This window comes from Pieris napi, chromosome 17, assembly GCF_905475465.1.
Source record: "Pieris napi chromosome 17, ilPieNapi1.2, whole genome shotgun sequence".
Lineage (NCBI taxonomy): Eukaryota > Metazoa > Arthropoda > Insecta > Lepidoptera > Pieridae > Pieris > Pieris napi.
In genome coordinates, this window is record NC_062250.1 from 934,181 (window position 1) to 951,968 (window position 17,788).

The following is a 17,788-nucleotide window of genomic DNA, read 5'->3' on the forward strand; positions in this document are numbered from 1 at the left end:
TGTTTGACAAAAAGCTACTGACAAATGTTTACTTTTGATTGGTTAAAATCGAGCTAACCAAGTGAAAACTACCAATAAAAGTTCGCCAAGAATGAAGATTAAAATTACTCAGCGAATAATATAAAAAATAAATATATAAATGCAAACTTCAAAAATAAATGCACATTTAAATTTTCAACAAATTTTTGGTCTGCGACAGAAAGTGAAAAAGACAGCAAATAGCAGTAGTTGTGGATTGCGGTGTTATATCAGCTTTCGCTTGTTTTATCGCAAATAAAAAAATTATACATCCTATTGATTAAACCAGTAACTTATGAATTAACAGCATAGTCATTATTTATGAGCAAGGTTCGTATATAAACCGCTAATAAATTTTGTTTATTCTAGTTTAAAATAAATAATTACTACTTGTAAACCACGTTATTTATATAAGAAATACCATCTTACGATTTCAGTGTCGAATAAACATTTGGATTACATTATTGGACTTTAGTCATCGGTACTTGTTTATTTAATTGAATTATGGGTCGTGACTCCAACATTTCATTTAAAACTCTTTACAGATGGCTCTACTTCGTTTTGTAATTGCAAGCGCATTTATCGTGCTTGCGGCGACTTCCTCTGTCCACGCTGAAGCCGAAAACCTGGATGACGGGGTCACCGTTGAGGTTAGTTTGACCCAGTTAAACCCATTACTTCTGTAAAAAACTAAAGTAGTGTACTTAAAAATATATTTTACATGTCTCAATATTGTATTAAAAGCTTATTTGATTTAGGTGCTAACAACTTGATAAGATTTTTTTGTAAGATATACTTTTATCTTCATATGACCTTAATCTACCAGTTTGTGTCTATTTAGTCGCAGTTATATTTGATATGCATAAATCAAGTGTATCATCATCTCATATAAAATGATTAGAGGTCTACAGGTATTTTAATGATTCAGTTTTAATTATATAGACAGTAGAAGAAGATGGCTACCAGACACCTCAAATTGATTCTAAAAAAGCATACTTGGCGGAACATTTTGATGATGAAGAGGCTTTTAAAAAGAAATGGGTGAAATCGGAGACCAAAAAGCAAGGAGTTGATGATACCATTGCCAAATATGATGGAAAATGGGAGGTAAGGACTACTATGTTTTTGTTCAATTATCTGTTCTATTTAATTGTAACATAATTTGTCATTTATTTATCTATACATAAAAATATAAAATAAGTCACAATGTTTAATGTTCTAGTAGAGTCACTACACTAAAAGAGATGAATTTGTTGTCTAAATATTATTATAGTAGGCAAGTTTACAGTCAGTTCTAAATAATGCACATGATTTATTTGTCCGGAACATTTACAAACTATTTGTCTTTTTTCAAACGAAGTTGAGTTCGAAAGTAGAAAAGCAACTGCATGCTTGATTAACATTGTTTTAGTTACAAACACCAGCAAGACGTTTACTTAAGGATGACTTTGGACTGGTGCTTACAACAGAAGCCAAGCATGCAGCGATATCAGCCTTACTCAACAGGCCATTTGTGTTCAGTGATAAGCCATTAATTGTGCAGTATGAAGTCACTATGCAGGTATGTTTCACTATTATTTAGTAATAGTTAAAATTAATTGGAAAAGTTAATTGGTATTAATACAATATACTAGGGAGGTTTTAAAGATTTTTTTAGTTTAATGGCTTATGGGGAATTGGTAATGGGTGGATATGAGTTTGTATGAAGTTGCCCACTTTGTATTTGTTTTAAAGACTTATATATATATATATATATATATATATATATATATATATCATTCATTCAATAGTTTTGTCTGGAATATATACTTATATATAAACACATTTATAACAGTATTTTGTTTTACTTAATATAGTTTTTTTATTAATACATGCCCTATATAAATAATAATACTTTTCAGCTCGCCTATCGATAAAGACCTCTTCCAGATGTTACTATTACAATCTGTTCTGATTTGCACATATATTTGACCAGAGTAAAAAACTTAAGTTATTTAGATTAATGTCTTGATTTTGTAAGATATTTCTTAAAAATTAGGAATAGAATATAATTAAAACTGTCTATAATCTCACAGTATAATATATAAACTAAAATTGGAGTATGTCCAAATGCAGTTAAATTTATTTTTAAATACAAAATGTACTTTAAAATATACAAGTCACGGTTCTTTTATAACTTATAACATAAAAAAGTAGGGCTGCCAGCGATATTTGAAAAGAGTATATTTTACTCCAATTATTGTTTAATAAACCATTTCGACTATGCTAATCTCTATTCAGACTACCAATTTGGATAAGAGAAAGTGGGGAATATCTCTAGCACATCCAGAAATGTCCGACTAGAATGGAGCATTGTAAAAGGGTTAGCATCCCTACAATGCACTACTAATTGGCTTATCAGCTTACTGCGCAAGAACATGCAATAAGAGGCGAATGTTGCGTCTTAAATCTTTGCCTATAGAGAAATCAATAACTTTACCTCACTTGGAAAGTAATGTTAGTTCTTCATAGTATTTCATGAATGGGATTTAGACACAGAATGTTGGTCAAAGTCAGCCGGACATCCAAATGTGCTGATAGAAAAAGCATCTGGATTATTATTGCTAGGCCAAAAATTTTATGAGTTTAGAATTTAGATTATTAAAACTATTTTAATGCTTTTACATTAATTGATAAGCAATTATTTTGATTAGATTTTATCTTTATTATTAACATTCATAGGTTGTTACAAGACATTTGATTAACATTTTTATGGGGTATTATACTTTAAAAAACAGTCATAAACATGCCGAGAGCATTGACGTTATCATGCTATTTACGTACACATATACGATCCTACAATTGAACATATGCCAATATTTTTCCTTTGTGTTATTTAGCATATTTTTAAATATAATTTTTTGTTTGCTTGTATTAAACAGGATAAGATGTATTGTAAATAATACAATGAAATGGAAATTGTTCATAAGCAGGAACAATCTCTGGGGTTTTACTACACGCCACTAGGCGTAGGCACTCAAACTCAAAGTGACTTTATTCATATGGGTAACCAAATACACTTATGAACGTCAACAGAAAAGATGTTAATTGATTCTAAATTTACATTTACTACCAGTTCGTAAGTCAAGGGCGTAGAGCGGGCGAAAAGAGCTGGCAAGGAACTTTCCGCCACTCTTTTAAATCGCCAAGTTTTGAGTCATACAAATTGTTTGAACTGGAGCAAATCAATCCCAAGGATTAGGGTCACTTAAATAACTGTTATGCGATTTCCGAAAGCAATATCTAATGTTAGTCTTATAATTCCGCATTGGTTTTTTACGGGAGTTTCACATTTTAACTTTAACTGTGGAAGTTACATACATACTACTGTGGGACTTAACTATTGGTTGTTTAATAGAAAGTATATGGAGACTGCATTCCGAATGTTTCCGGCGGATACAATTCATTCAAATAGATTGGGGATTTTGTAACTTTGTCACGATATAGCGATGAAATTCAATTATGATTAGTTACAAGCATCGTGATAAAAAAAACTTCGATTAAATATTGAGTGTTGTGTGCCAGATCTTTTTTTCTACGCCCATTTGAGAACTGGTTATAAATGTAAATTGGAAGTGATTTAATGGTTTTTGACGTTCATAAGTGTACTGTTACCTTATGAATAAATTATGCTTAGTAGTATTTAACCAAAAACAATCCGTATAATGTACGGTTCCTGAGTTATCGGGGTGCTTTAAATAATATAAGATTTAAGCTTTATTCTATATAAACCGCTCGCGGACAACAATAGAATATAAGCGAAGTAATGAAATGTTAATTTCTATGAAACAAATAAATGCAATGTAACAGTACTGGTTATACTCTTGAGGCGTAACGCCCATCCATGATTTAGGAAATCGACGCTTATAAAACTAAGAAAGTCAGAACACCTTGGCTCGTACAGTTGTGAATGCAAAAACTTTAAAAACTTAACATTATACAAATATATATGAAAATATACAAGTGAAATAAAAAGAATATTTATGTATAAAATGATATTTAATTTTTTTAATATACTCTACAGGAAGGCCAAAACTGTGGGGGCGCGTACTTAAAGCTTCTCTCCAAAGGCGTCAACACCCGGAATGATCTTAAACAATTCCATGACCAAACTCCATACACAATTATGTTCGGACCAGACAAGTGCGGCAATGACAACAAACTGCACTTCATCTTCAAACATCAGAATCCAAAGAATGGTACTATTGAGGAGAAACACGCCAAGAAACCTACGTGAGTGCACTGTTTATGTACCAGCGAGCCGCTCCTTATCTGGCATGTAAACCTTGAATATTATACCAACCTTCCTCATGAACTATTCTAGATATTGGTGTAAACGGTAATAAATTCCGTGCCGTAATTTTTGAGTTAAAACAAGTTATCTATATAATAAAAGCTTTTTTGTAAGCATTTATCAACCACGTTTATTCTAGAACTCAATCATATATCTCTCATCGTCTAGATCTGTGTTTTCCTACCTTTTCTTCTGTCATACTCCTTAGCCAACCACAAATTGTTATGGCCTCTATGTAACATACATTTATATATATAAAAAAAATTAATTGTTCACTTAAGAAATTTAAATTATATGTTTTAAAAATAAATCAATAGGAATTTATTAACAAAACAATAATTACATTTTCAAAATATAATAAAATACTGAAATTCCAAATAATTTTAAAGATGTTTCTATATTAATTCAGTGAGATCCTTGCGCTTGATTCTTGCTGCACATAGATTTTATATTCAGTTATATATAGGTATATTGAGTTATATACAGCTGACTTCGATTGCCCCCCTGTGGGGCGTGGTCCCCACGTTGGGAAACACTGGTCTAGATTGACTGATTTTTGTGACTAATTATTCATACCTATCAAAAGATTGTGTTTAACTAGACAGAAATAGTGATTGGACTGTGATTATAAGAGTTTCATCAATTAGTTAATTTTCATGCCGATCACTAGATGGCGGTTCATTTAAAAGGCTGAATTATTTTACTTTGCAAAGCAATGTGGAAATTAAAAAGAGTTTTCATGAGTTATCGAAATCTATTATTTGTGACCTTCCAAGGGAGCTTTGAAAGTAAATTTTGAAATTATACAATGATTTAAATTTGTTATAAATGTTTCATTTGTTGTAGATTTATTTAATATCAATTTCAGTCAGCGGCTAGACGATATATACAAAGACAAGGAGCCTCATCTATATACATTGATCGTTCGTCCTGACAACACATTCACAATACTGGTGGACAATAAGGAGGTCAATTCCGGGTCTCTGTTAGAAGACTTCACCCCCGCAGTGAACCCACCAGAGGAGATTGATGACCCTAATGATAAGAAGCCAGAGGACTGGGATGAGAGGGAAAAGGTAACTGTCCTGCCTTATGATTGTAACTAGGGATGCATCCGATACCGATATATCGGCGATACTTTGGGTTTGCCGATATATCGGTATTGGCGATATTTTAATTGCCGATACAACGATACTTTTCAAATTTCGCGCTTTAAAAAAAGTAATTTAAAAGCGCATCTTGTTTTATCTGGGGCGTGGGAAACGAGGCACGGACTATCTTTGCCCCTCACACCCGCTTAGTCCCCGCGTATTCCATTTCGCTAGACACTTTAGTTGGTTTTTAACTGCTATCGCGCGTAGTATTTTTTCAATACCAAATTAAATAAAATACAGAATTACAAAAATCTTATCAATGTTAATTTTATTTACTAAACCTTTAATGTTATTCAAAGTTTGTAACTGTTTATATTTTATAATAAAAATTTAAAACTTTAACCAGACTTGATATATTTTACCTTAATTTGAATTCAATAAGCATTAGTATCGGTAACGGTATCGGAATCGGCGATATTTCTATAAGAGTATCGGTATCGTATCGGCAAAAATGCGTATCGTAGCATCCCTAATTGTAACTAATTGAACAGTGCTCCCCGATAATGTCTATATTGGTGAAAAAATTTGAAATCGCTTTTAGATTGTTTTTCTAATACTCTATTATTTATTTCTAGATTGTAGACCCCACAGCGACCAAACCAGAGGATTGGGACGAAGATGCGCCGGCGCAAATAGTTGATCCCAACGCGGTTAAACCAACAGGCTGGCTTGATAATGAACCGGAGATGATACCTGGTGAGATTTATATTGACTTAAAATGTATACAGAAGGTTTTTTGAGTTAAAAAAGTTTGTTAATGCAATATCTTATTTATTTATTTTAAAAAAATACAAATAATGTTAAAATACTTTAAACAAATTAACTAGGTAAAAGTTGAAAATTCAACAAGGCATGATAATTGTTGTACAAACCTAAAGAGTTAGGTTCAAAGTAGTACAGGAAAATATATTCTAGATTTGAGTATAATTTACCACAAGTTTGACAAAATTGTATATGTTTGGTAGCGATGAACTAAATGTACATTACACTAATTACACTGAAGAGCAAAAGCTATTTACGATTCTTTATCTGTTTAAGTATAATTACGGACGACAGTAACCGCACATTACGAAAGTAATTTTTAATGAATTTTGAAAAAATTAGGTAAACGTGTATTACTAACATAGACGATAAAGATATCGTCGTGTTTTTTTATAATAAAATGATTTTCAAAAATGCTAAACATGAATACAGTTATAGTACAATCACCCAAGGAAGTCAAAAATAAGAAAACAATAAAAGAAAACACTTTTTTACCGGATTGAAGTTATTTATTATTATAAATTATGGTCACCGTGACCACGCACGCTGTAAACCACGCGAAACGTCGGAAAAATTATGTAAATTTAATTGTAAATTTATAATAATACATAACTTCAATGCGGTAAAAAAGTGTTTTCTTTAAATGTGTAAAAGTTATGTCAATAAAAGACAATACTATGAGAAAACAATAAATCAGTCGTAACAGTGCATTACGACTTTGTTGCCAAGGGCAAGCTATTTTATGTATTCTATCTTTAGTATAATTGTTTATCTTAATATATATAAATTACGTGTCACGTTGTTTGTCCGCTATGGACTCCTAAACTACCGAACCGATATCCATCAAATTTGCACACCGTGTGTAGTTTGATCCAACTTAAAAGATAGCATAGCTTACATCTCAATTTATACCCGCAATATTATTTTATTGCAAAATATTTGTTAATTATTTGATAGTCACAATTCTAACAGATGGCGCTCTGTTGAAAGTACCAATGTTCACATAACCTACAATTGAATGGCATAACCAGCAAAAAAGCATGGTGGTCCCCATGACTGGTGTTTTCCTACCGTTTCCCTTGAATAGTTTGCTACTATTAATATAACAAAAACCTTAGCCACAGCAACGCTTGGCCGGTCTGATAGTTGTTATATATAATTTATGTCAGCTGTAGGATTACAAAGTAAATAAATAATATATCCTCTCTGCAGACCCCGACGCGGTGAAGCCATCGGACTGGGAGGAGGAGATGGACGGAGAGTGGGAAGCGCCTCTCGTGGACAACCCTTTGTGCAGCTCTGCCCCCGGCTGTGGCGAGTGGAAGGCGCCGCTCATTGCCAACCCTAACTACAAGGTATGATGTATGGGGTGGGTTTTTTCACCCCATACTCTAGGATTTTTTCACCCCATACTCTAGGGTTTTTTCACCCTATACACTAGGGTTTTTTCACCCTATACTCTAGGGTTTTTTCACCCTATACTCTAGGGTTTTTTCACACCATACTCTAAATACTGTCAATAGTATTCGTGAAACGCGTCCTGGTGTGAACCAATGGACTTTCTTTCTGAAAAATGTGAAGGAAAACATCGTGAGGAAACTGGGTCGCCTTAGACCCAAAAAGCCGACGTGTCAGGCACAGGGGGCTGATCACCTACTTGCCTATTAGATTGACAAATGATAATGAAACAGATACAGAGCTAAAAAGGTTGTTGCTGTCGGTGGCGGTTGCTGGAGGGATGTAGATATGTGTGTTAAACTTTTCGTTTAAAGTTGGGTGTCAACTGGCTTAAGTCGTTTAAAACTTGAGCTTATAACTCACATATAATTGGGGCTAAACTAACAAAAAACTAACTTGACTCATTGCAGGGTTTTTAAATCTAAGTTACACCTATGTTGCCTATAAAGAATATAAATCGAAAGTAATCGATCTTTTGGACATTATCGGAAACGAGAATGTTATATTACATTTTGAATGTGGGAAAAACTAAAGGGCTCATTTTATAGGTCGGCAACGCACTCTCGAGACTCTGGAATTGAAAGCGTCCATAGTCCGTATCACTTAACATCAGCTAAGCCTCCTTCCCGTTTGCTCCCTGTTCTATAAAAACAATTGCTTAATTGCGTGTGATGTACCGATCACTAGTGCTATTCGTACAGATCTTTTATAAATAACGATGTTTCAGGGTGTATGGCGGGCGCCATTGATCCCAAACCCCAACTACAAAGGCAAGTGGACCCCGCGACGCATCCCAAACCCACATTACTTCAACGACGAGCACCCATTCCGGATGACCACTATTGTGAGTATAATTTTGACAGCTTTTACTAATATTATATAAATAATGCAGTAATATTTCTGTAATTTTATGTTTTTCTAGCTGCCTCCATGAATGTCGTTTCGCCTTAATAAGTTTTTTAAATAGATATACCAATATATGTAACAATTTTCTATGCTTGGGGTAGCATAGACTGAGACTGTTCGCTTTTCCGGAATAAAAACCTTAGAATGAAACAAAAAAATTCTCTGCATAAAAACCTTCCTCAGAGTTGAAGAAGAAAAACGTGTATGACAAGTTATACTTCTTTGGCGAAATAATTTTCTTCGAGCACTTTAGAGGGACGTTTTCCTCTTCGAATTGCATTTTTCTTGTCCATTTTAATAGTTACTTCCAATCGAAACGATATAATATGTACTAATCATGATATTTTACAATAAACACTATGTTTTTTATCTCATTACTGTGCAACAATAAGAATGAACGACGAAAGAACAAAGAAGCAGTACTGATAAACGAAATAAAATGTTTTAGCAATAAAAGCTTGTGTACCTTTTTATAATCTTCTATATCTATATATATAAAAAGAAAATGGTGTTCGTTTGAGGCTCTTTCACGCTTAAACCACTGATCGTATCGACATGAAACTACTGCCATTCGATGCGAAATTTTTCCTAGATGGTTTATGGCTATTTATGGTTATTTTTTTTAATTCCAACGTTCCTTCATTTTTTATTGCTGTTTTACTTTTATTAAAATTTATACATACGGACTTCACCGCAGAAACATTCGGGGAGGCTTCCTAGAACCTCAAAACGTCAACATTTGTTAAAAACTCGATTTTCGAAAATTTTCAATTTTCTTAGCGGGAAGTTAAAAAGAAGAATAATAAAAAAAAAAGGGTACGTGTACTTATGTACGCGCGTAAGAAGTTATACTTCTTTGGCATTATTAAAAATAGTTTTTGTTTAGCATGCAAATAATTAATTACAATTAAGTAATCAAAGACTGGAAAAGGAGTCATTAAAGTCAACAAAGTTCAGTTTACATTTGAAAAATTAATTAAATAAATATTTATTATTATTCTCTTACATTAAACAAATAAAACACTATTTATCTTTAAAACATTTTTATTTCATTATACTATTTATTTTTAAGTGACTCTAATGTCTTCATCAGAATTTCGGTTTGTAATTTTAAATTAATCATTACTTGGTTGTGCATCTACGAGGCTTCTCCAAAACTAAAACTACTACTTGCTTTCTGCAACAAATAAGAGAATATTAATTTAAGCTCTGTCCATGCAAAACTTAAAATTTTTTATAATACATATTATAAAATTTTTAACACATTTATATTAATATAATTATATAAATGTGTTAATAATATAATTTGTAGCACATGCTACAGACCTGGATAGCAACTTTCTTTTATTCTATTTAGAGATAGAGATAATTTAAATATAATACCGGTGTCTTCCTTGTAGGTTTCTTTGGAGTTGTTTGGGGATTCTTGTTCGACATGATTTTCTTTAACCTTTCTTTAATCCTACAAAATAATGAAATTGTTAAGTTATGTTGTCACTGTTGTGCACACCTTTGTTTGGCTTTTTTAGTATTCAAGTTATGTCAAAACTGATTTATTACCTTGTCATTGTTGGCTTTATTTGCTTTTGGGATATCAATTGTTTCCAAAATGATTTTATTTGTAACATCCTGAAATATATAAATAACATCTATTAATTTAAGTATCATGGTGAGTGGTTCGCACTCAGGTATTAAGGTGTATTATACCCACTGTCCATTATAAGTGGGAATGGGCTCACTTCGGGCTGGACAGAGTTTCGGTACTACAAATGCAACATGGATGTTTTGAGGTATTACAATATCTCTAACTACCCTGTAGGGGAATAAAGTACTGTTGTGAGCATATGCCTATGCTTGAAAGGTTGAACCTTGAACATCACCATACATCATATTTATAATTAACATTCCTACCTCGACACCATCACAATCAAATTCATTGAAATCTACTTCAAACCGTTGCGGTATCATCTCTGCCATATCCATTGTGTCTCGAGAAGGTGATGGTGGCTTTGTTCCACCTCCAGTTTTTCATGTTTCACGGCGATAAGATGACAATTCTTTTTTTGTATTCAATTTAGTGCACTTCCACTGATTCATCAATTGTTTTTTGTATCTTGTCCTTATATTTGCTAGATTAAAGCTGAAAAATTACATGTTTTGATTAAATAATGTGGTCATTTTTTTGAGATGCAGGTACTTATTAAAATGTTTACTTCTCTGTTATATCGCTCCAAGCCTTAATTTTCTCCTTATTAGTATTCGTGCTTAAATCTTTGTTCTCAATTATTGATATATAGGGTCGTAGAATATTTCTAAAAAGTTTCTGTAACAAACGCAATAAACAAAAGCAATGAATAATGGTTCATGTTTCAGTTTTAATCAATAATAATAATCGATAATACATACGGATAGTTAACCTCAATTGTATTGAAGCACTCAGGAAGGTTGGCACAGTTTTTTCACAAATATTTTATCATATTAATTAGTATTGATTTAGATAATACTTCTGATTATAATTCAGACGCACATATAAAATTCGCACTTGTATAATGAAAATAACTAGGTATATAATCTTTTATTGTATACAATAATTAAAACTCCTATATTTGTTTAAAAGGTAAATGTCATTGTCAGATGTCAATGTCATGGTCATTCAAAATTCTCGTTAAGCTGCCAAGCTAAGAAATAGAATATGCGTGAAGCTAACTTCACGCATATTCTATTTCTTTTTACTTTTAGATTGTATTATTCCCATCTCGCTCGCGCACGCTATATCACACAGCCAATTTTGTGTCACAGGTGCGCGCGCATCGTAAAATTTCACTCTCATCAATTTTTCATAACGCGCCTAAAGAAGTACAACTTCAATAATAATAATGAAACATAAAATTTTATTTATTTTCTATTTTAATTCGCCCAGCGAAGCGGGCGGGCAACGGCTAGTCATATATATATTATATATAAATATAATAAAACATATAGGCCGGATCCGCGAACTCTCCTAATATGTATATTGTATAATTTCAGACCGCCGTTGGCTTTGAACTGTGGTCGATGTCGCCTCAGCTGCTCTTCGACAACTTGATCATCACAGACGATGAAGAGGTGGCCGCGGAGTGGGCCAGACAGACATACACACTCAAACGGGACAGGATTACTAGCCAGGCGGTGAGTATTATAAAACAGACAAAATTACTTGAAAAATATTTCTTTTCAAAATTTCAAAGATTTCAAAAAAAATCCCTTATGCAAACGTGGTAACACTGAAAATGTTTAGAACTGGCCAGTTAGAAACGTTGCTAATGAAAACTTTTTTGAATTTCAATTTTAGAACTCTTTGGTAACCTAATGTAGTATATTGCATTCATTTGTTTTTGTGAATTGGCGGCAAATCTAAAACGAGATAATGAGTCAGCCATACAATCCTGACCTGGCGCCCTGCGACTTTCATTTATTCCCAAGAACTAAAGATAAAATTCGAGGTATTCGCTTTACGAGCCCTGGAGATGCGGTGAAAGCATACGAAAATGAATGAAGAAGAGACTCCTAAGGAAGAATGGGCCCACTGCTTTTCTCAGTGGTTCCATCGAATGCGACGATATGTAGAGAGGAACGGAGATTACTTCGAAAAACCATAGACATAGACATAGCATTTATTACATACGAAAACACACACACATAAACACACAAAATAACAATACTTAAAGGAAAAATAAAATAAGACATCAAAAACAATAAAAATTAAAAATTCCCTTTTGCCGTTCGGTTCGCTTCCAGTGTGCAATGTGTGTGTACTGTGGTTGTAATTGGCCCTGGCTCAGCATTATGCTGAGGAGCGAAAAGTTCCACAGGACCGGTCATTCTACCAAAGAAAAGCAATAATAATACTATGTAGAAAATTATAATAATAATATTAAAAATAACTGTTAATAAGAAGATATTTTTTGGTTTTTTTTTGGGTGGATAAAAACTAAATTTCGTGGGACTTTTGTTGAGTAAGTAGATGTGTCTTATAACTGCGACTAAAATTTGACTTTAATTGAATATAAAAGTAAATAAAAGTATTGGCGATTTTCAACATTAAGCCGTTTTTCATTTTCTAAACATTTTCAGTGTTACCTAGGTATTAGCTGTATTAAATTAAAAACTAACCTTAAACTATTCCGGTAGAAAACCCTTTGGGGTAAAATTCTGGCCGCCACTCAATACAAGCCGGGCTATTGGGCCATGTACGCCTTGTACAGTGCAGTGCCCATCACTCTCTACATTGTTTACTTGCTGGGGAGATCCAGAGAGGTTATTTAGATCAGCTCAAGTATTAGGCTTTGAGGCACTGTCAATGATTTGTAGGCTATTTTGTTTTGGCTATTATCGCGTAAAAACGTGTTTCTATATAAGTTTTATAACATCAAACTGGCTTAAAAAAAACAGATTTTATGTATTGTGATAATAATACACGTACTATAGTATTAATTATTCGTCCTTTGAAGTTATTAAAGGACAGCCATAAATGAAAATAACTTACAGTTTTGCTTAAAAAAACTGTGTATTAAAAAGTTTTTTCGTGGTAAGGTTGGTTGTTACAAACCCTACGGCTGAATATCTTTCAGGCCACTAGTTAAAAGACTAGGCTGTTAACCGAAAGGCTTATTAAGCTAGTTGGCTGCGACACATATATATATATATATATGTATATTATTGTCGCGCCGGTCTGCTAGTGGCTGTGGCTAAGGTTTTTGTTATATTACATAGTAGTAAACTATTCAAGGGAAACGTTGGTACTTTTAACACAGCGCCATCTGTTAGAATTGTATCAAATAATAAACAAATATTTGCAATAAAATAATATTGCGGGTATAAATTGCGATGTATGCTATCCTATCTTTTAAGTTAGATCAAACTGCACACGGTGTGCAAATTTGATTGATATCAGTTCGGTAGTTTAGGAGTCCATAGCGGACAAACAACGTGACACGTAATTTATATATATTAAGATATATATTCGAAATATTATCGTTCATCCATTGCTCTTTAATTAAAAAGCAGTGATAAACATCCTTTAGGTCGTAGGTTCGATTGTGTTCACCAATGGACTTTCTATATGCGCATTTCTCACTCGCCGGAACGGGGAGGGAAAACATCGTGAGGAAACCGGCTTGATAGACCCAATAAGTCGAGGGCGTGTGTCAGGTAGAAAATATGACGTAACAGATCCAGAAATCGCCGGCGCAGACGTAAAGCTGTAGAGCTGGTTAATATTGCACCAATATCCAATAGGTATTAAGCTAGTTCTGGTTTGGTAGTTTGTTTGAGTAGATGCTAGTCTAGAGCTATCAACAGGAATCGCTGGTGGAGCGAGGTCTGAAGTTCGCGGGTGAGAACCCCTGGGTGTACGCCGTGGTCATCATCGGGTCATTCATCATTGTGGGCTTTGTGGCCTACATGTGCTGTGGACCTAGAACCGTAAGTACAAAATAAACGTAATTTAAAAAATTTAATTACCAAAAATCTCGAACATGACTCAACTGATTTTGATGAAACTTGGACTGTTCCCCCACATTGGAACATTTGGCTTTATTTAAAATACGACATAAAGTATGTCGAAAGCATATAAAGCACTAGTAATTAAAATTAAATAATTTAAAAAAAGAATACGCTAAACTAAACATGAAGTTATTAAAAACAAAATCGTTCAAAAAACTTAGCAATTTTATTTGCGAATACAGCAAGACCCAGAAGTAGAAGACGTTAAGAAAACTGATGCAGTAGTAGAGGACGACCCTCACCAATCCGACGAGGAGAGAGAGGAAGAGAAGACAGAAGAGAGTGCCGAAAAAGAGAAACAGAGCAAGGCTGATTTAGAGGGACCAGATGATACTCAAGAGGTAATATTTATTTCTTTTCTTTTTAAAATATTTGTTCTAAAATAGGATTGTTATGAAATATAATTACATATTTACGTATAAAATGAGTATAATTACCGTTCATTATTATTACATATAGAATGTTTTTTTAAGTTCACATTCTAAAACAGAACTGCTTCTTGTAACTCAAGTGACAAGCCAAAACTCGCGTCTTTTTCCACAGACTAACAAACTCTCAATATTCAATAAAACAGTTTAGTGTCACTTTTGACATTTGACAGATAATTGTACGAAAGACAAATGAACCTTATATTTATATATAATAGGAAAAATTCTACGGCAGTATGGTCGAAAGGCCTGCGCCATGGGCGAAAAGAAAAAAAAACATGACAGATAATTAAAAATCTAAAAGAAATATAGTAAAACTTAAAAGGGTTTAAGACTAGAAAATTTAGTTTTTTAGTTCAAGAACTGAGGTAAATCAGTTTGAGCTATTGTTATAAACAATTGTTTGTTCCAGAGCGCGCCAGTCATCGACACGGAGGGCGCTGGTGATGGACAAAGGAAACGGAAACCGCGTAAAGAATAATTTTCTCATTGTATTTCATAATCTACTGACTTATGATATTTAATTTTCTCTTAAATTTCCTGAAATTATTTTGAATCAGTGGACGGTGAAATACTTTGTAGTTAGCGCGTCGCGTTATTCTTTTGTCGATTGCTTCTTAGAAAAAGTGTTCAGCTTTAGTTGGAGATGGATTCAGTGTGGGTGTGGTCACTATAGCTAAATTTAATGTATATATTTCTAATAACAGTATAAGTTCCTTATGATCTTTACTTCTAAACAGAACTGTTTCTTGTAGAAAAATTACATTTCTACGTCAATAAAGAAATTCTTCATTAAAAAATGTCTAATTGCAATGTTTTATCAGAGTTATATCTGTCTCTTTTCATCACAGTGTGAATGCATTTGGACAGAAAGAGACGAGTAGTACTTTAGTTAAGAGCGCAATTATAATTTATTGTTCATGAATTCATATCTATATCATTACATAATATATTAATTTTCATGTCTGACCACATTTAACTGTTTTTAGAGCGTATTATAAGTAATTTAAGTTGTTTGGTAGACCGTATATTTAGTACATAATTAAGATATGTATATGAAAAATATATTTACAATAGGAAATTTCGTCTACTAATTTCGATTCACTCTGTCTACCAAAGAATTTTGAAACCATAGAGCTCGAACAATCTAGAGGGGAACAAAAATAGCAGTGCTACTTTTGTGTGAAAATTAACTGTGATTTCACCTTGAAAATTTTAGTTTTGTATTTCAAAGCTAATTGTTCATTTGTCGCATTTATGTTATAAGTACATCGGGTATGTAATGTAAGGAGTTGTGTTTAATGAATAAATTGCGTGTGAATTGTGTTTCACCTTATCACCACTAATAAATTATTAAGATTCAGTGTCTAATAATATAGAACTTACTTCGGCTTATATTAATTTTAAATTCATAGACAGAAAAATCACATTTTCGTTTATAGTCTGTAACGCCTACAGATTAACCGCATTAAAACCTGTGGCGTAAAAATGAAACGGGCTTAACTTTTAGATTGCAATAGCAAGACTAAAAGTGAGGGAAGTTACCCCTTTATGTCACAGACAATGCAAATAATAATCGGGTTGCCAGTCATAGACACACCACAGATGAAATTTATTATCGTTTTTACTTCAAATATTTTTTTTGAGGTAGTCTACGATACATAAGCACGAATAATATACAATTTCTGTTATATATTATATAACCTGGCAGCTTATGTGTGAATGTAGATTTCAGTAATGTGTCTGGCAACTTAACCTATTTAGTCTGTTTGCTCCATAGATTAAAACAATTTTATGTCTGAATTAATAATTTAAATAAAGTATTATGTATCAACGAAAGGTTTAAAGTATTTTATATTGTATGTACGTGTGTGATAGGTACGTTAATGGACTGTAATTTACATGAATAAATTATTTATAAAATATTGTCTTTTAATTTTCACCTGTCAATTGCACTTAGAGATATGGATCTCAATCTAAAATGAACATATTTTTGCATATAGGACGGCAACGCACTCGCGAGCCCTCTAGCATTTAGCCCAGAGGGCTAAATCTAAGCCGGCATTACTATAAAAAAATTATCTTAAAGAGTATTCAAAGTCAGTTCAGTATATTTGCTAATTATGTATATTACATAAATTAAAAAAATCATTTCAAATATAGCTTTGGAAGCTTTAGAAATTTGAATAACTTTAGAAAAATATGTTAAGACGTTCTTGGTTTTAATTAACATTTAAAGGGCGAAAGACAACTTTAATTGAATTGTGATCCGATGATTTAGTTGATTAGTAAATTACAACATTTTGATTATCATTAAAAAAATTTTAGTTTTTAGCCAAAAGTACCCGCAGTACAGTTTAAAATAAAAAGTAGTTGAACTGAAAAAAGAGCCATTCAAATCATTTTGGAGACAATATATTATGTAATCAATAATAATGTCCATAAAAATTAGTTACAAGACAATTCTCAGTTCTCGACGCCCGTCGTTCCACAACTGAGTTTTTGCCGCGCACCACCACTATGTGGAACCAGCTGCCCACTGAAGCATTTTCCGAACCAATTCGACTTAGGTCCTTCAAGACAAGAGCGTACTAATTCTTGAAAGGCCGGCAACGCACTTGCAAACCTTCTGGCAATGTGAGTGTCCATGGACGGCGGTCTCACTTGACATCAGCTGCCCACTGAAGTATTTCCAAACCAATTCGACTTAGGGTCATTACATTAAAAAAAGTTACAAAACTGGTAGAAATTGACCTAAAAACACACTTTTATTGGATTGCTTATTTTCTATTAACAGTAGATTATCGCAAACAAAGAAAATGAAAGTTAAATATTTTTATTTTGACTTCTTAGTTTATCAAAAGGAAAGCTTTATCGACCGCGTCGTGTTTCTGATAACTGAGGTCAATTAATGGACCAACCATTGCTATCAGGCTGTAATTACCATTGATATATGCATACTACAAAAACACTAAATGCACTATGAAACTAAAAAACAAATGGTTTCAATGGTACTTTAAAAATATAAAAAACTAAGAATATTAATACAACAAATTGGTTTTTTTCACGGTTATTTTTGCGGTTTCACAAATGCACAATTTAAACTTTTGACATAAAATTAATAACTTTAGCACACCCCACATACATCACGTACATACCCTCACTTTCACACCATAATACAATAC

At 32.9% G+C, this 17,788-nt stretch overlaps 1 protein-coding gene across 2 annotated transcripts; it reads left to right on the plus strand.

Annotated features, from left to right (window-relative positions):
* The first annotated feature begins 91 nt into the window (after positions 1-91).
* LOC125057630 (calnexin) lies at positions 92-16,526 on the plus strand. 2 transcript variants are annotated; one of them, XM_047661401.1, is made up of 13 exons: positions 92-348; positions 564-668; positions 961-1,125; positions 1,430-1,579; positions 4,082-4,290; positions 5,220-5,427; positions 6,081-6,201; positions 7,480-7,622; positions 8,453-8,569; positions 11,659-11,799; positions 12,802-12,927; positions 14,358-14,516; positions 15,016-16,526. In XM_047661401.1, exons 1-13 carry the CDS (start codon positions 340-342, stop codon positions 15,082-15,084), a joined length of 1,722 nt encoding a protein of 573 aa, XP_047517357.1. In that variant the 5' UTR covers positions 92-339; the 3' UTR covers positions 15,085-16,526. The 2 variants fall into 2 exon arrangements, with proteins under 2 accessions (XP_047517357.1, XP_047517358.1); XM_047661402.1 differs by lacking the exon at positions 12,802-12,927 and adding an exon at positions 13,972-14,094 and having other exon boundaries at positions 105-348.
* The last annotated feature ends 1,262 nt before the right edge of the window (positions 16,527-17,788 follow it).